Below are 26,056 nucleotides of genomic sequence, written 5' to 3' on the forward strand. Positions count from 1 at the left end.
CGGTTGGGAGGAACCGTGCACTTAGTTAGTTATGTTTGTGATATATGGTTATCTTTTATGATAGATGTTTATATCTTTATGATGATGACGTATCATGTATGGTTTATGGTTTCATTATGATATTGCATCATGGATTAATATTGGATGATGATGTACCTTATTTACATGGATGTTTATTCTTTTAAGCTTTTTATACCCTGTGACATGTACAGTGGATGATTGAGCAATTCTAAAATGTAATTACTAAAAGGACACTTGTATATGGTTTAAGAATGTTGGATGTATCATTGTTATTTCATGAGAATGTAATGTTAGATGAATAAGTTATGATTAGAAGTAATTCAACGTTAAGGGATCTTTAAAGAATGTAATCTGTTATGTTATGTTATTTTCAGTTGGATGATACTATTGCTTCCGCAAGTGTTGTGTATGGTTTTACTTTCATGTTTTAAAAAAAAAGATTGTTTGACAAACTTAGTGAAATTCTTTGAATCCCTTGGCGGGGCATTACACAGATGTTTGTGACCAACCACATGTCACAATCCATTTTTAGGACATACTCCAAATTGGAGTTGTTGAAGCTAAATTAATTTTTTTAAATTACTAAGTTTCATGGTTTTGTAATTTAGTTAAAAATTAAAAATTATAATTATATTGTCAATTGACATATTGTTAACTTGCTTAGGTTGTTGAGACCCGTTTTGCATCTCATACAATTGTTATGAGATGACTCCTCAAGGTAAAAGCTACATTAAGTCAAATGGTCATCGGTAATCAATGGGGTGTATGGAAGATCTCAAATTCAGAAAAAGCGCAAAGGATCAGGGATTTGATCTTGAACGAGAGTTGCTGGGCTCATGTGGCATATGTATTGGATTTCACCGAGCCCATCATGACTATGCTCCGTTTTGCTGATACAGATACACCTTGCTTGGGGGATGTGTATGATGGCTTGGACACCATGGTTGAGAAGGTAAAACATTCTATACAAGCACATGAGAGTGACCCCACACAATGCGAAGCCTTATGCAAACAAGTGCAAGCAATTATCAACTAGTGCTGGACTAAGATGACTACTTCATTGCACCTCCTTGTATATGCCGTATCTCCTAGGTACTATAGTGCGGAGGTAGTTGGTATGCCGGGTAGAGTTTCGCCATTTGCGGATGAGGAGGTTGTTGAGGGGTGCCACAAAGCTCTTGCAAGACTCTTCCCACTGGAAGAAATGCATGAAAAAGTGAGGGAAGAATTTAGGTTGTTTGCTTTGCGGTTAAGGCATTCTCCATTTGCACTAAAGGACCAACATAGAATGGGAGCTATCACATGGTGGTACATGTATGGTCAACCTTTTAAGCATCTTCAACCTCTTGCAATCAAGGTCCTATCATAAGTAAGTTTTTTATTTTGTTTTGTAAATTTGTTTTAAGCTCTTATGTTTACACTGGCATTCTAGAATTTAATGTTTCACACATTCTTTAAAATTAATTAGCTTTTCATTTGTATGTTTTGTGACAATTATCTAGGTTCTAGTTCTTTTGTTGAAAGGAACTGGAGTACATACTCCTTTATCCATTCAGTGAAGCGCAACCGGTTGGGCTCCAAGAAAGCTGAGGACTTGGTCTTTGTCCACACCAACTTGCGTCTTTTGTCACGTAAGAATGATCATTACAAGGAAGGGGCAACAAAGCTTTGGGATGTAGCCTCTGAGTGTGCAGATTTGGATGCAACACTTCATGATCTTATTATAGTTGGAGATGGTGATGATGATAGCGTGGCACGTGGTGCATCTAGCATATGTGGAACCATGCTTGGTTCAAATGATCTTTTAGCAATTGAAGATGATGATGAGAATGTGGATTTTCTTGTGAATCCCTATAATTCAGAGTCAGACTCTGATTGATTGAATCTTCAAACTTCAATCATTAACTATGTTTTTATAATTTATTTTGTTGGAATCTTGAACATGACCTATTTGAACTTATTGTTTAAGACTAAACGCTAATATTGGACAAGCAAGCACATATTGATATTGATATATCATATGAATTTTGAAATATCTTGAATTTTGATAAAAGGGTTATCATAGATTCAGTCATATTGTCAAATGATTCGTTTTTGTATATTTCTTGCATTTCTTTGCATATATTATATAATATATCCACACACACACACACACACACACACACGTTTCCTCCTGCATTCGCATCCAAAAAATAAAATCCCTGCATCCTATATCCGCTTTGGAATCTGCATCTGAATCAGTAACTTAGAAATTTCTTATAAGCTAAGTAGTTAGTCTTGGTTCTGGTTTGGACTCAGATTAGGGTTCAGTATTCCACTGATTTTTTTGAGCAGGATCCCAGTTCCGTGGGCATATATATATAGACATTTTTTATGTTTGTATTTATGTATGTATATTCATAGATTCCATATACATGAAACATGTCAATGCTCATTCATCATTAGTTCAAAACTTCAAAGTTCAAACATGTAATGATAATAATTTGGATGTGTGATTCTCATTAAATAATAAATCCATATTTGTCAATATATGATTATATATCATATTCATACTTTGGAAACTCTCAAAATGTCATTACATGCTGAAAAATTAAATCACAAGCCAGATTTCAATGTTTCATATTTAAAAATTATATCACTTAATATCCAATTCCATATTCTTCTTCATCATCTTCATTGAAATCAAGATGAATGTTTGGTTGATCTTCAACTTCATTCAAACCAACCAACAGCTGTGGCACTCGCCATGTGATGCACATGAGATAGTTACCCCTTTTTCCTTGCCTAGACATCCAGATTCCCATAGATCCTTCCAGATCAGGGCAGGATTCTGGAATGGAGTCCAGATTCTCTATGGATTTCTCAGTGAGAGATCTACAGAGAATCGGGATTCCATTGCAGAATCCTGCCAGGACACAAGCAGAATCTGAAAGTTATCCAGATCCTCATGGCACCTGAACCAGGATATTGGGCTTTTCAGAGGGATCCGGTGTCTCAGTTTATAAGTATTCTAGGATCTAACTTCCTATGCTTTTTGGTTTGCCAGTGGGTGCTGGAAAAATCAATGTTGTCTTTTGCCCCATAAAAGACAATGTAAAATCATGTGGATGCTGTTTTATCTTTTATCTAGTGACAATTGTAGCCCACATAACATCAGAACACCTCTATTTCATGCAATGCTAATAGCTTTCGTGTCCTTTTGCACCAAATTAGCCTTGTCCTTAAGAGGTTTTATGAACTTATTTTGTCTCAGGCTTTTTACTTTGATCCAAAACAGTCTTACTGTGCTCTGTTTAAGCTAAAAATGACTCTGCATCAGTGCAGAATTAAACATTTTGTATGTCATTCACTTCCAAACTAAGTATATTTAAGACTAGTGGAATCATATGGAAAAGAATTCATTTCTGGTAATGCTTATGATCCTTCTGTACTATGAAATATTAAAATCCATAGTCGTTGACTTGAAGAAAAATGGTTAAACTTAATTCAACGTGTTCAATGGTATTGCTCCTAATTCCATTGTGCATTTAATCTGTTTACTGCTGTGAGTATTTGTAATCTCATGATTCAAATTTATCAAGTCTTAGGTGTATTGTGTTCTGTTCAATTTTAACAAGGTTGCAATCTAGTACCCCAGTATTTTGTAGATATCTAGCTAGTAAGTAGACTGCAGATGCTCTAATTTTGGTCTGCAAATTAGCAAAACATGAATCTGTTATTTTGCCTGCTTTGGCAGTCTAAATTTATTGTGGTGTGTTTGATGAAGTAGAACCACTCCAAATCTGTTTTAGGTAGTGTTGATGGCTTTGTTATATAACATTCTTTGAATCTTATGACTTGGTAGGATGATAAAATATTTGTTTTTATCTTTTTATCTCAAGTAGGATGTAAAAATAGAAGCAGGAATTCTTATTCTCATTCTACAAGGGAAGTTATTTGAAAGGGTAAGTCTTTCAAGGGATGAGACATGGCTGCTGCATTATGTTGTTGGTTTGAGGATATGAAGGGTGAATTGCAAAACTGTTCCTTATTGGAAGGTCAATACTAACAGTCACATATTTTTATGTATCTGTGTTCTGCAGAAGCAATCTTGGAAGACTGTTTTGTTCCTAGCTTATCAAAGCCTTGGTGTTGTCTATGGTGATTTGAGTATCTCTCCTCTATATGTTTACAAGAGCACCTTTGCAGAAGATATTCAGCATTCGCAGTCCAATGAGGAGATTTTTGGCGTTTTATCCTTTGTCTTTTGGACCCTGACTTTGGTTCCATTGTTCAAGTATGTCTTTATAGTTCTGAGAGCTGATGATAATGGTGAAGGTACTGTACTCTCTTTGATGCCTAACACTGATTAACTTCAATTTGAATTATTTGTGCTCAAAAGAAATTTATTTTGCAAATCAGATTGCACGCTTCTTTTGAATGGCAGAAACCCTCTGAGCTCTTCTGTGTTACGTCAAGGAAATGAACTATACCAATCTCTCTGATTTTGAATGGTGGTGTAGGTGGGACTTTTGCCTTATATTCTCTATTATGCAGACATGCAAATGTTAGTCTTTTGCCAAACCGTCAGATTGTTGATGAGGACGTCTCAACATACAAATTGGAATATCCTCCAGAGACAAAGAATTCGTCAAGGGTAAAAAGGATTCTTGAAAAGCACAAAAATTTGCACACGGCATTGCTGATGGTGGTTCTCCTTGGTACTTGCATGGTGATTGGAGATGGCATACTAACCCCAGCGATTTCAGGTCGGTAATGTCTCAGGAATGCTTTATGTATTTGTACAGCCAATTTTTTTAGAAAACAATGTTGAACTGATTTTTTATTTTTTGTAGTTCATATTGTTTTTTATTTAATATACTTTGCTGATCCATTTTATTATATGGTTGCAGTTTTCTCTGCAGTATCAGGGCTTGAACTTGCCATGACAAAAGACCATCACGAATGTAAGTTATATTCATAGTCATGTTGTTTCCACAAGAAATAGATGCTGTAACAGCAGCACATTCAGTGTGTTGTCATGCTTACCGCAAATAAGATGAACTTTCACGAGGGTTTCCTAAAATCGACTAATCTATAAAATTCCTTATCATGTTTTTTCTCTTTTCCTTTGGGTGACCATCAGTGGTCTCTTCTGTCAAACATCTTAGGACTTGCACATCATTTCATTTATTACTTATTAGGGTATATGGTTATTTCATTCAATTTCAATGCTTGATTGACACATCCTAGGATCTGATATGGAAGCCCTGATTCTTTGACTACAGAAGGTCACCTTATTTGACAAGTAGTGATCTGTTTTGACAGTAAATAGTCAAGTTACTGAATCAGAGTCAGGTACAGGTATGGGGAAAACACATGGTAAGGTACGATGGCAAATACTTTTGAAGGCCTGGGTATGTCTGCAAATAAACATATAAAATTAATAGCTACTAGAAACTCGACTATACTCAACTCATTTTCCTCTTTTTGTTAGTTAGCTCAAGTTTTAGATTTTCTTATTATTATCAGTCACAATTGCATTTTTTATGTTTATGGCCTTGTATTTGGGTTGACAAGCTCAAGGATATCAATGACTAAGAAAAGGTACAAAAGGATGACAATGACAGTACTTGTACATGATTTATTTTTAAAGGCCAAGGAATGTATATGATCATTTTTGAAGGCCAGGGAAAAGTTCCAATGTTTAGCTTAAATTTATGCGTTTTATTTTTTGTATTTATTATTGTGGGGACAATTGTGCTGATAGTAGTTCTCTGGATTAAGAAATGCATTATCCTTCATGAGTCATTAGATCTAATCTTGCATGAGATAACCAAATATGAAGAGTTTGGTTTGAGCAGTGAGAGGTAGAAATTTGTCAACTGGCAGAAAACACAAAAGGAAAGACATAAAAATGGTGGGAGTATATGTCTACGTGTAGAAAAAAAACTGTAGCTAAATTTTATCATGATCTAACTTCAACATATGCAGATACAAGTATATTATCTATAGCAAGATGTAGTCTACAAATTTATTATATTGTAAAATGAAAAGACTGTGGAAATTGGTTACCTGGAAACTTGTAGTTATACTTCTCGTAATAGGTGTCAAGGGGCTAGAGTTCTAGCTCCATGAGGCACTAGCTTTTCAATACAAAGCCCCCTAGTGTGGACTGAGTTTTCTCAAAACCTGAACTATGCTTCTACTCACAGTCTAATATGTTTTTTATGGAACCAGGCTGCCCCACTATCTTGAGTCTATTGGCCTTTTTCATGTCAACCTTATAGGCCTTATGGACTTTCCTGGAGGTGTTAGAGTTCCTCCTTCCCTTGAACTTGGTACAAGTTGGGTGGTAGCTATGAACCCCAATCTTTGGTAGCTTCTTGGCATGTGCAAAGCATGAGCCTTGATCTCTAACCTTTGACAATTCCTTGTGCATGTGTTGAGCAATGTTTTCAATCCTCAACCTCTAATAAGTCATTGGAATGTGTTTGGTAGCAACCTTGGTCCTCAAACCTCAAATTCCTTGGCATACGTTGAGAAGCAATTGTTATCATTGACCTCCAATAGGTTCCTGGGATGGGTAAGACAGCAGCTCCGATCCTTGAATTCCAACAACTTCTTGAACAAATAGTGTTTCATCTGATTTTGAAAAAGGAACCGGAAAAGTCCACCATTCCCAAGATTTCTTGATCATTCCCTGTCATCCCAAAATTTGTGTTCTTAATTCCCATGTCCCCAAATCCTGTACTCCCATCTCCGTGTTCCAAAATTTGCGGAACATTATCCTTTTCAAGTTTTCATCGAACCCATTTGAAGCTATCTTTCTTGTCACCCACAAAAGACCTGAAAATTTTGAAGTTTCTATCCACTCAGAAATTTCAATTTGTTACAGTGTAACTAATCATCTAAGTTGCTGGTTCGGGTTCGAAATTCGTTCAATTTTTTTGGGTTGGGTTTGGATTCGTTAGGCTTCGTCTGTACAAGAATATATAGCACCAAATAAGTTCATACACCACTATGCTAATATTAAAGCAACATAGCAAAATACACCATCATATCAATGTTTCAGTTCAAAAACAATAATGTCTACATTAATAGTCAGCCATCATGATCAAATATCATCAAAAACTTTCAAGCAAATCATCATCACTCTGCTGTTGCAAATTAGAAGCACAAAAAGTAATGTTGTAGGCCTGTTTAAAGCCAAGGTTGTGATTCTTGCCATATTATAAGCTTCACGCATTTATTATCATATTGGACAATTCAAATAAAGCAACTTTGGATCATATTGGATGAAGCCAAGAAAGCAGGCTTTGGATCCAGATTTAACTACAGCAAAGATCGCTTTAGATTTTGTTCAATCCATAGTTTTCTATTCATGTTGGCCTATATGTACGAATTATGGTGTATTACCTTTTATACATCTTGACTCTTGTCAAGTAGTATTTTTCCAATTAAATATGATTAATTATTGAGTCTAATCATATGCTTCAATCTAATTCTGGTTGTAATTTGGCATTAAAAACTTTTTGAAAAAGTAAATAAAAAGGTGTTTTCCCAACCAAATTCTATGAAATTTTGTCTAGGTTCCTATGATGGAAACCAAAGTCGCCCAAAAGTCGTCGGAATTTTGCCAGGGGAGAGAATTCCCAGTGAAATTCGGTCTTTGTGGCAGACTTTTGGCAGAATCTAACAAGGACCAAACTTTTGAGAGAATTGAACCAGGAATTCCCAGGTCCAAGAGAGAATCTGTTAACTCAGCTTATCATCTATATGGCCTTAAAAATTGCATTTTGAAGCCTTCTTGCAAGTGTCAACATCCATTTCTCTTTCTAACACAGTCATTTGACTCATTTTTAATCAGTTCTGAGTCAGTTGAAAACATTAATGGATATTGTAAATCATCATCTCCAAATATTTCTTTTTTTTTCGTAGTCTTGGATTTCCTTTCATAGCTCCATCTTAATGAGCTTAACCCAATTTTTAGGTTTGTTATCAAATTGGGCTTTTGTAACGTCTCCTTTTCAATCAGATTGTGTTTGTGAGTGTTACATCCCAATTTTTGACCTAATTTGAAATATAGCCATAGGTTCACATAAAGTAAGTTGACAGTTAAATTCGTTATAATCCTGTGAAATGAAAAGATGGTTAGTCGTTATAATTTCATGCGAAGATAACATGCTAGTTGATTATTTATCATGAATTCATGGAATTGAAAAGGCAGCTAGCTGTTATGATTATTTATAACTTGTTATGATAATATGATTTAACTGCGGAGAATTTCCTTGTAGGAATCACATCGAAGGGGTGGAAGCATTGTCAGAAAAGAATTAGACACAGGAGCATCACCATCACTGGGCAAATGGATTGAGGACCTAGTGACTAGAAAGAGGATACATGTGTGGGACCCACATGAGCTATTTAAATAAATAATTTGAGAAAAATAATTTAGTTAAAATATAAAACGTACCTCGAAGGATTTTTAATGATCTTTTACCATATTATTATAATAGATATATTTATATACGTACATATAGATATAAAAATGAAATGGCACCATTATATTATAATAATTTAATAAAGTGATATATTTATATGTACATATATAATATAAAATTATCATAATATTCAGATATAATAACATTCAAATTATAATCTTCCAACTCTATTCTTTCCATTTTAATACTCTTTGCTCTTAACCGATTAACACTTGGTATGAAAATCAATTTAATATTTGGCAATTCAAATTGTCTTATAATCTTTAACCGGCAGAAGCCAAGAAGTCACGACTTCTTCCTTTATATGGAAGCCGTGAGAGGAATCAGACACATGAGCATTCCATATGTTTTCCACATTTCCGAATTTCCTTCTGCTTTTTCCAATCTCTTTAACACCCGACTTCATCTCAGTATTCAGTAATTTACTCCTATTGATACCCTACACTTATCGATTAATAACTTTGATCAAACAAAATAATATCTTCCCTTTGTCGTGCAAGTAATCCAGCTAAGAATTAGTAATTGTATGCAATGAAGTTTACGTCTCAGGCAATTGGAGGGAACCGATCAGATTCCAAGATCATCAAAGCATTACCAAATTCTTATTAGGTCATGAGTTACTATTCCAATATGTTTAATTTCTATAGTAGCCGGCTAGGCACACAAACCTCTTATCTTTTGTTTATGATCACATTTTTAACTTACTGTATAATCAAAGCATTGCCGACTCCTTAACAGGTCATGAGGTTACCATTACAATATGTCCATTTCTATAGCAGCTGGCTAGGCACGGAAATCTCTTAACTTTTGCTTGTGATCATGCTATTTCTTTTACTAGCTGAGTAATCCTTGTAAATTATGATGAACTTTCTTCTTAACTCTCATGGTTTCCAGAATCATAATAAAGAGTGTTGAATAGTATCTCTTAAATAAGGGTTTCCTAAGTGTAATAAAACTTGAAATAAAAAGTACAATAACATCGAATTTCATAGCAGCTAGTTTCAGCATTTATCATGATGATATCTTCTTTGATATCTTGTTTAAATTTATAGATTGAACATCTTTTAATATAGCCTTGTTCATGGCAAGTGATAACCAAGTATCCATAGTATGGTTCCATAAATCATTATGCCAATGGATACTAGAATTAAACAATCAATTGTGCAGTCTTTAAAGAATATAATCTCTCAAATCACAGATTGCGATAAGCTGGAATATATGTTAATTATGAAATAGTTGAGAATCAACAGAAAGAATCGGTTGTTCTGAGAATTCTGAACACCTGGGATTCACCGAGTTGTGTAGCCAAGGAAAAGGGTGAAGAGGTGAGAGAAAAGAATCTGCAATAACATGAAAAGAATCAGATATAACATAACAATGCTTATCATTTTTTTAAAATATGAATTATTTAATAGCTCATGCATGATCATGTTATTATCTCTTGCTGTCAAGTTGAATGGTGTGTTTAAATATGAGGATGCTCAGTAGATGACAGATGTTCCAAGTCCAATTCCGAGTAGGGAGGGCCTTTCTCATTAGAGATTGTGCGGGGATAAGTCATGGTCCGAGGTTGGGTGGTTAAGCCCTTGACAATGTTTCACCTCTCCCCAAGTTGTCGGACGTACAACAAACAAAGATAAGCTATACATTCAATTGGTTACCGGAAATAGGTATTTTACTTTTGTGATGTATATGCAAGACTAAGGTAAGATTAATTGAGTTTTATCATTATTACAGTTATTTTACATTTAGTTGCGAGAAAAAATTATCTGATGGATTGTTATATCAATCCTTCATTTATATGAATAATAAATATGAGCATATCTTCTAATCTTATGTTATTGCCACAGTTAAGCAATCGGAAGGAAAGGAATGATACAGTGGTATCTGGAGCCCTAATTGATTCAGTGGTATCTGAAGCCCTAAATGATACAGTGGTATCAAAAGCCCGAATTGATATAGTGGTATTCGATGCCCTAAATGATCCAGTGGTAATTGAAGCCCTAAGTGATGTAGGGGTATCTGAAGCCCGAAATGATCCAATGGTAATCGATGCCCTAATTGATACAGTGGTATGTGATTCCCTAATTTTTATATAGTGGCATTTAATGGTAATTGTCATATGATTTTGATATAAGCGGTATTGGATGGTAGTCGTCATTTGATATTGCTATAGTGGTATTTGATGCAGCGCAAGGCTGAAGTATCCTGAAAGGAGATGTCCTAGCCCCCAACTATATAACCACACAACAGAAACACAACAACAAGAAGCAATAAAGCAATATCAGATACCAAACTACAACCCTTTATTCATAAAATATAACTGTTACATGCAATGTGTCGAGTTGTAAGGTCTTCCTGGTTACGGCCAAATACAATAGCAATTACAATAACAGTTTTACAAGATCCCTCAAGATCCAACTTACAAAACCAATCCCACTTAGCCCAAATTTGTAACATAACAACAATCTAGAAGAAACCACCAAAGAAATCTCAACTTGTGCTCGCAAGCCCACCAAACAATCTCCTTGTTTTCCAGCCGCGACCCTAGCTCTGCTCCAACTTATTCAAGATTCAAGTGTAAATTGCCTCACATTTGACCCTCTATCCACACACTCACAACTTCATCACAATCCTGTTGTAAACTGCCTCACATTTGGCCCTCTGTCCACAAACTCAGGAAAACTCACCTTTCAGCTGCTCCCACACTCACTCCTCTTCTGAATGAATGAATCATCCCCTCGTGAATGACTAAAGACTTTACCACAACCCCTACTTATACCAATCTAAGCCACAAGTCGGCCTGCAACAACAATTAAATGTCCAGAATTCGATATCCGAGCAAAATCGTGATATCTCCTAGCTCGAATTGAATTAGAACTCGTACTTCAAACTGAAGGTAGAACTTTAGGTCCTTTACAACCCCTTAAATGAGCAAAGGTTGATTCACCAAGGATAAGTGCACATCCATCCCGAAAGTCAAGCATAGAAAACTATCGCACAAAATTGCTAGAAATCAATACTCCGGGTGGATTACCATATCTTCCAACTTATGAAGAATTAGAACTTGTGCCTTGGACCATAGATAGTACTCTAGGCCCTCTTCAATCCTTGAAAAGCGCATCCTCTCATCCATTGTGCAAAATTAGTTACATGCCCTGCAACAGAAACCTAAAAGCCAGAAAACAAAGTTCTAGAAGCAAGGAACAAACAGCTCAAACTTCAACTCAATTCATCCAATCGCTATGCAATTGTGAGGAAAGGTTTTCCAATGTGTCTCCAACACATCCCTAACCATGAAAAGCATCACACCACCAAAATCCAATCTCAATGCTCTTGCATCAGACTCCCCAGGTAAATAGAAAAGTGTGTCCCACACTTTGATGCCCAAAGAAAGTTCTGCAACCAACTTCATCTTTACCAAAGGCTTCCACTTCATCAAAGTCAATAGAACAAATCTGAAAATCAACCATCTATGTTTCATCCACTGAAACATCAGAATCAAATACATATCGACAACCCAATCAACATGCTCACACCCAAGAACAAACTGAACATAATGCTTCATTAGCAAATCCTCATCCACATCAGCAACTAGTGAATCCATATCAACAACAACAACAAACTCCATATCAGCAACAATATGTACCTCCTTAGCAACATATGCCAAACTCTCAACAGCAACCATCTCATTGCTCACAACAAGATGCTCTGCAACACACAACTCATTACCAACAACTAGATCATCCATGACCAAGTGCTCTACAATTTCCACGTTAGATCCAACCAACTGATCATGAAAACCAATTTTTATCCCAGCATCAACAAGGTTAGGAATATCTTCAACAACAAACTCTAGTTGCTCTTCAAGTTCTGTATCAGACTTCACAAACTGATCAGCAAAACCAACCTCTTCCACCTTGACCTTCTCATGCCATCTTCTCTCACGAACAAGTCTCTTAACCGGCCAAACAACTCTCTTCCGAATCGGTAGACTCCAGCTCCACAAACATCTACGAAATGCCTTCCTCATTCTATCCTTATCTCAATTAGTCAAACTAGTTTCAAACTGAGCAACCACCTTCTTAGTTCTATCAGCCAAACTAGCTTCAAACTGAGCAGACATCTTAGAAAAATTTCTCCCCACCACATCACGGAGATTTGCAATCATCTCAGGGTCCACTCCTCTTGGAGCCATCTCCCAAGATCTTCATAAACCTCTGCAACAAATCCTTCCTACGCTCCTTGTGACAAAACTGAATTGTTTGCAAGTTAGATCGCAACTTGCCACCTCACATGAACAATCAAGAACCAAATCACAAGTCCAGGATCATGGATCTGCAATCCACAAACTCTCTACGATCATGCCTCAACAAGATCAATCTTCCATCTTTGCATCCATCGATCCATCTGTAAGCCCTTTGCAATTGCAAGTCAGAATCACGATCTGCCACCTCACAGCCAACAAATTGAGGACTCTAGAAAGAAAATCCACCACTAGATCAAGATCAACTCAAATTTACTTCTCCAACTCAAGTCCTAGTGCAAATTGCCTTAGCTTTGGCGATCTATCTACACACTTAGGAACAACCTTTGTTTAGATACCACCTGATGCAGCGCAAGGCCGGAGTATCCCCAAAGGAGATGTCCTAGCCCCCAGCTATATAACCACACAATTGAAACACAACAAGAAGAAGCAATAAATCAAGATCTGATACCAAATTACAACTCTTTATTCATAAAATATAACTATTACATGCAATGTGCCGAGTTGTAAGGCCTTCCTAGTTACACCAAATACAATAGCAATTACAATAATAGTTCTACAAGATCCCTCAAGATCCAACTTACAAAACTAATACCAACTGGCCTAGATCTGTAACATAACAACAATCTGGAAGAAACCACCAAGGAAATCTCAACTTGTGCTTGCAAGCCCACCAAACAATCTCCCTGTTTTCCAGCCGCAGCCCTAGCTCTGCTCCAACTTATCCAAGATGCAAGTGTAAACTGCCTCACATTTAGCGCTCTGTCCACAGACTAAGGAAAACTTGCCCTTCAGCCAAGGTTGCATGGACACGGATACGGTATCGGATAAGAGTACGACTATTTTTTGGGACCTCTCATTTGGGAACGACAGGATACAACATTCATAAAACACTTTTATATATATATATATATATATATATATATAAAACAAATTTTCTGAGTCATTAAAGAAGATTTTCATTATAATCAAAGCATTATGAACACATAATTGCAACATATTCCAAAATATTGTAGTTAGATATAGTTTTATTATTAAAACGAGATTCAAATACATAAATACTAATAGTTTGGTAGAATCACATGCTATCAAAAATATCATCACTGTTCTGTTCTCTTGAAACTCGAGATCTAGATCATCAAGATTATCTAAAGAGCTAGGATAGTTGGATCGTGTGCGACCACCACCTAGATTCTCAGAACCCGTTGACGATTCACCTAAGGAGCCTCCGACTTTGTCAAAATTCTCAAAATTGAGGTTGAGATGTGTCAATGCATTTATGGATACATCAATCTCACTTATCTCTGGTTCTACATCCCAAAGTTTATTGGGTCCTTTGATGTAGTCTGTGGAGGAATGTGTCAATAGACGAAGATTGGAATGCACATAGACAAGGTCCTCTGCTTTGCTGGCTGCCAACCTATTTCGTTTCACAGAATGGATAAAGCCATATGTACTCCAATTCCTCTTAGATGTAGAAGAACTAGAAACCTGCAATAAAAGTGTTTATATTATAAGTTACAAAGATACAAACAATCAAATAAAATTGAGGTAAGAAATGATTCTTATTAGAATAATTAATATAAAATCAGCCCTGTGATAGAAGTTTGATGGCTAGCTTTTGCAAATGTGTAGTCAAGGCACCATGGAAATTCCACCACTTTATAGGATCCATTTCTTTTTTGTCTGCCATTGCATCAACATCTACATAAGTTCCATCAGAGGAAGCAAATGTCCCAAACTCATCTCAAATCTCTGCAGCAACTCTAGGATCTGTAAACATTTTCTCGAAAGCTTGTTTATATCCTTCAACAACCTCAACATCCCTATTTGGTGCTGTCCTATTTGGCAATGCTAACATATCAGCATGATGGTACTTAGGGTTTAAAGCATATGCCAAAAGTTGCAAAGGAGTTGTCATTTTATCCCATCTCTTTTTTATTACCTCATATATTTGCTATAAAAAAAATTCAGAGGGATCTTGCTCGTTTGCTATAATAATATCTCTAACTTTCTCCACCATTGTATCTATGCAATCATAGATGTCACCTAATATTGGCTTATCAGTATCACACCGACAAATGAGGGCGTATATTGGCTTAGTGAAAGATAGTAAATAATCTATTTGAGCCCACCAATCCTCATCAAGAATTAATGTCCTTACATTATTTGCTCTATCTATTTGTGATTGTCTCCATACTGCCCAATGTCACTAATCACCATACTTTTCAACGCTTGTTTGACATCAACAAGCCTTTTGAGAACAATTTAGTGTGTGGCAAAGCGTGTTTCAACCACCTTCAATCAAAAAATAATTATTTTTAAAAACATATAGATCATAAATGCATTTGAATTAAAAAACATTTGAATATTTTTAATTTTTAAGACAAGAAATTTACCTTTAATAACTCCAGTTTGGCAAATTATCTATAAATGGCTTGTGACATGTGATGATTACAAATAAACATCTGAATTTCTTTGGCTTCTTCATAAATCTTTTGTATCCATTGAATTTTGCCAATTTTTTGTAGCATCAAATTCAAAGAATGAACTACACATGGAGTCCACCAAATTTTTGGATATCTTGCTTCCACGACCGACCCGGCTGCTCTACATACTTTTGCATTATCTGTGATCACTTGAACAACACTTTTTGGCCCCACAAATTCAATTGCTTCAATTAGAATGTTGGTAATAAACTGTGTATCTTTCTCTTCAGCCTTGCATTCCACTGCTCTCAAAAACATCGCCCCCTTTGGGCTCATTGCAACCACATTGATTAGTGGCCTGTTTCTAGCATCCTTCCATCCATCACAAATGATGGAATCTCGGATCACTTGGAATTGCCTATCAATAATATTTTTTTCTTTAATCAAAAGAGCAGTACGGACCTTCTCGTACCCTTGGCTTTTGTATCCTTTTGGAGCTTCATTAATAGACCTAACCATCTCTTGCCAATATGGGGAGCAAACCACATTAAATGAAATTCCATTCGCATATAAACAATGTGCAATACTCTGATCTGTATCCTCTCGACTTTGCAAATTAAATGCCTTTTCAAGAGGTCCTAAATTGCGCCTCTTGTCACCAGTAGATTTTCCTGAAGTTGGATGCAAAGGAGGTCTATTGAGACTTGACCTTTGTGTTGACTTTTGAACTTGACTATTAGCTTCATCCTCTTTTTTTTGATACTTAGCAATCTTCTCACGTGACAATCTCTTCCCTGGTTGACCATCAACCTTTGGACCAAGGCACACTTCACATCCTGTACCTTTTATGTGACAAAGGTGTCCACGAACCCTCGTATAAGAACTATTATAATCAATTAGACACTCATGACACCTCCATTTAAAACCTCCGCCACCTTGAAATTTTTCAATGATGGTTACATGTTTCCATAATGGATATTTAGCATTTGGTTTGACCCACTTGTCATTTTCTGATGCTCTGACATCCCCTAACGATGGTGCCATGATTACGGTCCTGAAAAAAAATAAATAGTAAAATTATGAAATAAAAACAAATTTATATTGATTTTATAAAGTACAAATTTAAAATTATAATTTATAAAATAATTAGCTTAAATGTAAGTCAAATAATTCTTATTTCAAATTTAATTTTACAAGAATATAACTTTAAAACTTGAATCTAAATTATTTTATAACTTAATAATAATTAAATATACTTATAATATTAACTAATTTTGTCAAAATATCTATATAATTATTAATGTTTTTTAATGATTTTTATAAAGTTTAAATAATTAAATTTTAACAAAATAAAATAAAAATATAAAGATAAATTTAATTTAAAATTTAGTAATTGTAAAATTCTAATTTTAATTTTAAATTTAACTTAATTTAAAAACTAAATAATATTAAAATTAAACTATTATACTTTATATTTATTTATTCACTTTTCTAAACTACATATTAATATAATAATTTCATTGATTAATTATCAACATTATTATAAGAAATTAAATTTGAACTATATGAAATTGAATCGTATTGAATTATAACTTGTCCCTTGGTTACTTTACTCTCTTGTATTGTTTTTTATATTCAAATATTGAAGTTAAAAATAACAATATTCGTTTATAGAATCTTTGTTAGAATCTGATAAGATTAATAACCCAAAAAACTAGTGCAAAGAGTAAATATCTAAACTATGAATGCAGATGATGCAAAATCAAAATAGCATCATAGAGTTAGTCTCCAAGAGAGTAATGCAAATGCTGGAAGCAAAATAGCATTAAGAGGAAGCAAAAATAAGAGATACAAATACAAGCTAGGTAGCATGCTTATATAGGCTAGGAAGAGGGAGGAGGTGGCAACACCAACCAATGAGGAGCAACCATCTCTCGGACTAAAGCTAGCAAAGTATCTTCCCAAGATAGCTAATGGATGCTCACATGTAGGAAGGTGACACCTCACAACCATTCACCTAATAAGACATGTTTTATTAACCTAAGCGAGATTATTAAAAGTGTAGGAAAAACCTAGCAAAATAGGAAAAATAAAAAAACTACACTAACACCCCCCCATAAGCGAAGCTTAGGTGGATGTAGAAATGGGTCCCGGCAAGTCAAGCCTGATGAGGTACCCATGTACATAAAATTCACCCAAAAGAGAGAGAAAAGAGACTCCCCAAAGAAAATTAGGACTCCAAGTGAGAGGAAGAGGCCCCCCCAAAAGATGAAGCATCCCACACCCCCAGCAAAGCTTGCAAATTTTGTCCGGTAGATCCACTTACATCGAACAAGTTTTCTTCCCTTAGGAAAATGGACAAGATCCCAAGTGTGGTTCCTCATCAAGGAACTATACTCTTCCTGCATAGCTATATCCCACTCAAAAATACCAGAGTCCTCATGAAAGGACTGTGGATTTGAGGCAGTAGCAATGAAGATATGTAGAGCATCCTTGAATTGTGAACGAGTCTGCTTGGTGTCTGATGGATCCCCAACCAAATCACCTGCAAACTGCAAGGTCTGTCTAGCCCAAAGTGGACCAGAAGATGGAGAATCTAGAGGAGAATCATCAACTTGTAAATGATGACTAGGAGAGGAAGGAGGTGAGTCCTCTGAATCACTCTTTGCATCAAAAGTGGAGGTAGAAGACTGCTCAAGTGAATCTGACCCATTAGAAGATTTATCATGTATTCCAAGTGACTCCAATGTCAAAGTAGAAGGCAACCCTATGACCATGCTCTGCTGGTTAAGCTGATGCAAGTAGTGGAAGTTAAGATGGCCAAACCTCTCATGCCATAATCTACTTACATCATTAGAGTGAATGAGTGAAACAGTCAAAGGAGGATCAGGAACAAAGTGAGAAAACATATAGAGTCGTGACTGATGATCTGCTCTCCCAACTGCAACTGTAGAATCATTGTGCAACTCACATATCTCCACTGAATCAGGAGTGAACTCAACCCGCTTGCCTAAACCTGTGTGAGTGATCTGGTATACCGATAGGAGATTAGTTGACAATGAGGGTACACAAGGAACATCATGGAATGTGCCAACCCCCACATCAATAGACCCTCTCCCACACACCTCAACAGGAGTGTTATCACCCATCAAAATAGAAGGCATAGTACACGGCTCCAAGGATGCAAGTTCTTCCTTAGATGAAGCCATGTGGTGTGAAGCACCCGAATCAGGAACCCAAGTGGATGGTGAGGAAGCAACTGCAAAAAGGGCCTTGCCCTTTCCTTTCCCCTTGCTGTTTTCTTTTTCTTTGTTAGACCCTTCATTAGAACTTTGTTTGATAGACTCAGGAACACTGATATTATTCTTCTCAAGAATGTATGTCAAGTGATCAAGTTGTTTCTGCAAACATTTATGTTCATCATGACAAGGTCTTTTACAATAGGCACATTTGACCTTTTCTTTCTTAGGCTTATCGCCCTTGGAAGATGGTGTATCAATAGTTGCTTTTGAAGAAATCGATATCTGATCCTTCTTCTCCTCGCTATTCTTTTGTTTCTTATCCTTACTATTGTTGTTACTACTTTGTCCTTGTTGTTCTTTTGTGCCTTGGTTGGCAGCCAAGGCATGTGAGTTAGAGGACTTAAGAGTGCCCATCTGGATTAGCTTGTCCTGTTCTCGAGTGAGATTGACAGCAAAATCATCTAAAGATGGCATGGTGAATTGAGTACCAAGTGCACCCTTAGTAGCATAGAAGGTAGAGACAAACACAGAATATTCTGAACTTAGCTTAGAGAGAATACTAAGAATCAGTTGTTCATCTTTCTTTTCAATTCCACATTGTTTTAACTGCAGCCTTAGTGATTTCAATTTGGTGAAGAAATCTTGGACTGTGTTGAAATTGCTTGGACTCAAACTAATTAATTCATTTTCCAACATATGACCCCTCATTGAATCTTGTGTGCCAAATAGTGTTTCTAGCTTTGTCCATACTTCATTTGGTGTATCCAAAGACTCAATGTGAAATAGCAAGTCAGGAGAAACAGACAAACACAATGTTCCAAATGCTTCATCACATTTGTTAAACCACTTAGGCTTATCTTCATCTTTAGTAGGTTCAGTTTCAAGTCCCATAGTTATCCTATTTAATTCAGCTTTCCTTAAGTGAATTGTCATGCGTGATTTCCACTCAAAGTAATTGTATGGAGTTAGGATGGGCATATTTGTTTGATCCATGATGAAGAAATGCAGAGAAGAAATGCTAGAAAAAAGAGAACCCAGCCATGACAATGCCGCCCCCTCTTTACTTAATCAAAGAACCCCCCCAAAGAAATATGATTTGGCACTTTATTTTAGTGCGTTTACAACTACCACTAGAAAGAAATACTTAGTGGTCTTGATTTCAATGCATTACAAACCCTCATGAAGAGCATATGCTAAAAGTGAAACTTGGGCACAATAATCAAAGAAACAAATAGCACCACTGTGATCTACTCGAAAAATTATGCACTTTCAAAAAAAGAATCACCTCGATACGAGGTCGTATGAGAAAGTTATGATCCTCCGAAGTTTCTAAAACGAGAACTGTGCACAATCACGGCTGAGAATCTGCAATTTCTGAAGAATTCATGCATGAAAATCAAAAAACAACTCCACTAGTGGATAGAGCACAAAAAAATAGCCAAGTTCATAACAAGAATCATCAAAATCGGAGTCCGTATGAGCAAGAACAAGACATTTGAAAACTGCATTCAAATCTGCGACTGCCAACGGAGAGGGGTATTGCTGTAGCTTTCCGCGCCAGATCTTGCAAAATATATAGATTGCATGAAAAATCTAAAAGATACCTAGATGGTTTTTCGGCGCTGCGACCAAAACCCAGAAAGCGTTTTCCTTGCTGATGTACAGAAGATGTTGCTGTAGTGTAAATCAAACGCCTTTAACAGTAAAAAACGGCTCCAAAAATCAAGAAACGACCCCAGCAACCAAAATATGACATGCAAATGCTGGATCAGCTTCCTAAGTCCATCAATGGCATGCTGAATCCTGCAAAACTGATTGAAAACTCCAAATATGCAAGTTGGTTGTCAGATTTGAGATTGAAACCCTAGAGAAAAATCGTTTTTGTCAAAACTTTTCTGATTCTCAGGATCATCCAAAGATGCAAGAGAAGAGCATACTTCGTTTTTCAAAAAACTTCAATAAAGTTTATTTGCCCCCCCCCGAATCTCTCAAATAAGGAAACTAAAATCTACTCTTGCACATAAAAAAACTCTGATACCATGTTAGAATCTGATAAAATTAATAACCCAGAAAACTAGTGCAAAGAGTAAATATCTAAACTATGAATGCAGATGATACAAATCAAAATAGCATCATAGAGTTAGTCTCCAAGAGAGTAATGCAAATGCTGGAAGCAAAATAGCATTAAGAGGATGCAAAAATAAGAGATACAAATACAAGCTAGGTAGCATGCTTATATAGGCTAGGAAGAGGGAGGAGGTGGCAACACCAACCAATGAGGAGCAACCATCTATCGGACTAAAGATAGCAAAGTATCTTCCCAAGATAGCTAATGGATGCTCACATGTAGGAAGGTGACACCTCACAACCATTCACCTAATAAGACATGTTTTATTAACCTAAGCGAGATTATTAAAAGTGTAGAAAAAACCTAGCAAAATAGGAAAAATAAAAAACTACACTAACAATCTTTAACCAAATTAGGCATTTGATATGAAGTTAGAACTCTAACATAAGGGCGGATTTCAAGATCAAATAATGAAATAATAATATTAATAATACAAATGGATAACCTAATAACAAAGTTCAGCTAACGAATGATTTCCAACCTAAAAAGATTCATCTCTCAATCAAAGACCATCGCATTCTTTTTCCGTTGACACATTCTATTAAAAAATTGAAAGTAATTTATTAAACTTTGACAAACATTAGTGAAACGAAAAATCAAACCAAATTTAAAAATAACATTACCTGTGACCTGTGAGCTAGACGACGGAAAACAACGAACGCACGCAGATGAAAAACTCAATAGAGAAATCAGACGCACAGGAACAATTGATGCAGATACAAATCACTAGAGCAAACGAGAAATCGATGCAGAACAGAACAGGAACAATCGCAATGCATTATTCAATCGCATGAAGCATTTATTAATAACATTAAATCTGTAGTTAACTGAAAGTTCTAATCATTTTTTTTTAGAATTTGTATTTGTTGTTTCCAAATACGACATTTATTCTCTTTGAAAAACGGCAGTTCTTTTGTTTGCAAAGTTATTGCCATTTAAAACTATAGGTAGCTCGTTTTTTTCCCTAAATTCGGCTTTAATTTTTTAGCAAGTTGCAGTCAATGTTTCAGGCACGGGTTTGAAAAAGACGACTTTATAAAAAAAGGTGGAAACGAATTTCTTGCGTATTTGTGCCGTTTCGTATCCGTATCCGTATTAGATACGACAATACATGTGTCTAGGGTTGGGGGATGGCGTTTTCGATAACCTTGCCTTCAGCTGCTCCCACACTCACTCCTCTTATGAACGAATGAATCATCCCCTCATGAATGACTAAAGACTTCACCACAACCCCTACTTATACCAACCTAAGCCACAAGTCGGCCCAGAATGCCAAAAATTAACATTAAATACTTGAAGAGCCACAAGTCGGCTTGCAACAACAATTAAATGTCTGGAAATTGATATCCGAGCAAAATCGCAATATCTCCTAGCTCTGATTGAATTAGAACTCGTGCTTCGAACCAAAGGTAGAACTTTAGGTCCTCTACAACCCCTTAAATGTGCAAAGGCTGATTCACCAAGGATAAGTGCGCATCCATCCTGAAATTCAAGCATAGAAAACTGTTGGGCAAAACTACCAAAAACCAATTCTCCGAGAGAATTACCATATCTCTCAACTTATGAAGAATTAGAACTTGCGCCTTGGACCATAGATAGTACTCTAGGCCCTTTTTTCAATCCTTGAAAAGTGCATCCTCTCATTCATTGTGCAAAATTAGTTACACGCCCTGCAACAGGCACCCAGAAGCCAGAAAACACAATTGCAACTGTTTGCAGCAAGGTACAAACAGCTCAAACTTCAACTCAATCCATCCAATCTCTATGCAATCATGAGGAAAGGTTCTCCAATGTGTCTCCAAGACATCCCTAACCATGAAAAGCATCACACCACCAAAATCCAATCTCGATGCTCTTGCATTAGTATTCGAGGACTAACCTGGGTGGTTGCGGAAACAACCCTACAATGATGTCTTGGTTCAAATTCCATGGTATGTGGATTTTAAATTCTATAGGTAATTCCTTGATGGTGTTTTAAATTCTTAGTTAAGAAAATTTGTTTAACTGATTTTAATTGTCAATCCCTTTCATATGAACGAAACTGATTTAACTATCTTCCTATGAAAAAGAAGTAATGATTGTATTTTTTTGAGTATGTTAATTGTTAATTAAGACCTGGAAAAACCAGTTGTTATAGTGCAACAAGAGACAAATTCTTATTTCAAGTGTCTCCCTTGGTCAGCTTTTACGTATATGCACTTCCTTTACATTACCCATATACCTATCAAATGTCCCAAAATGTTCTATGAAGTTTTGTTAAATTCCTGAAGCTTACACAAAATGTTGAAGCATTAGAGTTAGCCATTTTAATATGCCTTATCATGGCCAAACCTCACCATTTATTTATTCCATCAGAATCCAAACTTATCATCCTGGCATGTATGTCTCTTACCCAAACCCCAATCCTTGATCAATAGTGAGTCATGAAATATCTTGGATCCAAGACTTAAACATTCTTGCATTTTTTGTTGTCATATCCTACTACCCCCTGCATGGCTAAGATCACCATTACCATCCTAATGGGATCACACGACTTCTTTAGAAGAGATTCTCTTTCCAAAAAAGCATTGTTCAACTTCAAATGAAAGGTGCAGATTTGTGTACTTGTAGCTTGAAGGATAATAAGTCATATCTCATTAATGTGGTAGTTGAAGTTGGTTGCTGTTTCAAGAGGATTATGCTTTTTTCTCCAACCGAAACTCTGGCCGAGAGTGTTCATAAAATATCTTTTTTTCCTAAATTCTAGAAAAAACAGAAAAAAAATCCACCAACTTGAAAATTGTCCAAGAAACTTCACCAATTTCTGTTGAATGCTTGCTTGTGGTATGGGGTGTGGGGGGCTAATGAAGTTCTATAGAGGATTTTGAGTCAAAATCATATCATGACCTAGCATAGAGGTTTTCATGCAAAATTTTCTGAGTTTCAGCAGGTACCTGTAGAAAAAATCAGGACAAAACCTAGCAAGTTCATTTTATGAGTACTCATAGGCTGAAAAACCTCACATACTCAGTGAGTTGCTGAGTACTTAACAAGGTTGCAAACAATGCATTGGACACGTAAATACAAAGCAAGCTTATTTTATGAGTACTCATAGGTTCAAAAACCTCACATACTCACTGAGTTGCTGAGTTCTTGACAAGGTTGCAAACAATGCATTGGACATGTAAATACAAAGCTCTCAATTTTTGGTCCATTTTTTGGAAGTGTGCAAATATATAGATGTCTAGAAATAAAATACTGACTCCACACCATGTTGATAAGAGCACAACCAAATGGACATTGCATTTTGAAGATAATGTTCAGGGTAATGATGCCATTTTGTCAATGTTGGTACATTGTTTAACCACATCTATCGAGATTGGTTTCAATCTTTAAGGTAAGCATTTAAGATCTGTTCTCTTAGGACTGTATATTAGGACCAATGCTTTATTTTGCAAGAAAGACATGCATTGGATGAACAAAGTTTATTGATATCTCGTTTCCATAATCTTATGGATAATTGGAGTCTTAAATAAATATTTTTTATACTTAGCTAACATGCATCTTTGTCTATGAAGCTACATTTTTACATGATATATAGCTGAAATATGAAGAAAAAAGATGCCAACTTCAAGAATATCTGTTACAATTTACGTTGATATTAATTCAAGCCTTTCTCATATTGTGGAGTCTAAGACAATGAACCTCTTGATTGTACAAGACTGTTTTAAATTTTTTTTATTTTTATAATTCAATCTTGCATGTCCATTAAGGGGCTGCAACCTAGAAAATAGAAGGATTACGTACCATAAACTTGTTTGCAGTGACTGGCTAAATCAATTCTGTTATGAGGTCAATACCATGCCTAACAAATCAAGCCAAACTATTTTTGGCTCTTTTCTGGTAATATTTAAGAAATTTACACCCTAAAATTGTATCTACCTTTTTATTGTTTACTTCTGCTCACTGTATAGTGCCATCTTCTTCCCCATATTCCAAAGAAATCAGAGGAGCAGCCAAAAGTGACCGATTCATAGTATCTAACAGAGAGACTGGAATGCTGACTTCAATGGTTAAGAAGGCATTACCAGCTCTAAGAGGGGAAGGAATGATAAGTGAGGGGGCAGCAGATTTGGAACCTCCATCTGGAGAAGCAAAGGTCTAGCTGAAGAGGAACCACCATCATTAGCATTCTCCACTTGATCACCCTTTGTAGCCAATTGCACAGCCACCACTACTGAAGACTGAACATCAGCACACTGTGGAACGAAGGGAAGTGATACACCATTCCACTGCTTCTGTATTGTTGCCCAAACTCGGAATCAGCAAGGCAGTCGCGACTCGTGAATTGACTATGACTCGGCTGCAACTCGACAGAATGAAAAACCCTTGAAATTTATAGATTTTAATGATTTAAAACTTATTTCATTCACCCGTTATTGAATATAACTTTAAAACACTAACATCATCAAATAGAAGCTAACATACATAAACAAGAAACATAAATCATAAATCCATCACATACGTAAAATGTAAATTGTAGCTGAAGCAAATGGAGAACTTAGGAACATATGAAATCTCACATAGATATATAGAATTATAATGTTGTCAAATCATAAATGTATGTAAGATCCATGACGATGAAGGTGAATTAGTAACACTGTAAACGAAAAACAAGTCTATCTGGTCAAGCACTAGCTCAAGCCTCATCCTCAAGTTTGGCTGCAGCCTCATCCTCAGCTTCTGAGTATCATTTATGCATCCTAGAGGCCCGAGTAGCCATGCTCCCTCCCCCATGCAAACTTGTGGCCTCCCCAAATTGATCTGTGATCTCCTTGATGCTTGTCTTCTTTGCTGGTTGCAAACCTATGGTTTCTCTTTTCTCTTCCTCTCTCTCTCTCTCACTTTTCCTCTCTTACTAAACAACTAGAAGGCCTTTTAGGGTTGTAAGGAAAATGAATGTTAAAAAAAAAATTAGAAAAAAGCATGCGATTTTTTGTTTGTAACTTGCCCAATAAGCCTGCCACACAGTCTTCATTGCTGAGATGTTTCAACATGTTAGAAAACTCAGCTTGGCTTGTTCATATCGCTGAATCACAGCGATTTTGGGAACTCTGGTTTTTTAAATAAAAGACATAGCTTCATACAATTTGCATTGCAAAAAAAAATTAAAAAACCATTGAGCGAAAGGATAGAATTCAATGAAAATCTTAAAGTTGGGGTGCCATTATTTATATATTCATGCATGCAAATCAGCTAAAAATAACTGAGCTAACAAATCAAACCCAACATGGTATACTTCTGGTATAGTCCTGTTCCTAATTGAGGATCTCTTGCCTAATTAATATGACTGGTTGAAAACATGAATAGAGGACAATGTCCAGCCATCTCATATGCCTTGTACTCCTTGTTAGGTGATGTGCTACTTGATAGGTGATTGGAGGGCCTCTTCATTGGCCAAAAGAGCCCTGGAGCTTGTAGCACAAGCATCATTATCAGGAGCACCA

The 26,056-nt window shown here is 36.1% G+C and overlaps 1 protein-coding gene across 5 annotated transcripts in view; it reads left to right on the forward strand.

The window, feature by feature from the left end:
• The window catches only part of LOC149566599 (putative potassium transporter 9), an 88,641-nt gene that overhangs the window by 58,080 nt on the left and 4,505 nt on the right, over positions 1 to 26,056 (forward strand). For all 5 annotated transcript variants that reach the window (XM_089819897.1, XM_089819896.1, XM_089819895.1 and 2 more), the window contains 3 exons: positions 4,104 to 4,338; positions 4,524 to 4,769; positions 4,914 to 4,967. In XM_089819897.1, the coding sequence (XP_089676023.1) occupies positions 4,104 to 4,338; positions 4,524 to 4,769; positions 4,914 to 4,967 (535 nt within the window). The remainder of the gene's footprint in view (positions 1 to 4,103; positions 4,339 to 4,523; positions 4,770 to 4,913; positions 4,968 to 26,056) is intronic.

This window comes from Cupressus sempervirens, chromosome 3 (genome assembly GCF_028749045.1).
Source record: "Cupressus sempervirens isolate cs-2001-9-10 chromosome 3, ASM2874904v1, whole genome shotgun sequence".
NCBI classification, from domain to species: Eukaryota; Viridiplantae; Streptophyta; class Pinopsida; order Cupressales; family Cupressaceae; genus Cupressus; species Cupressus sempervirens.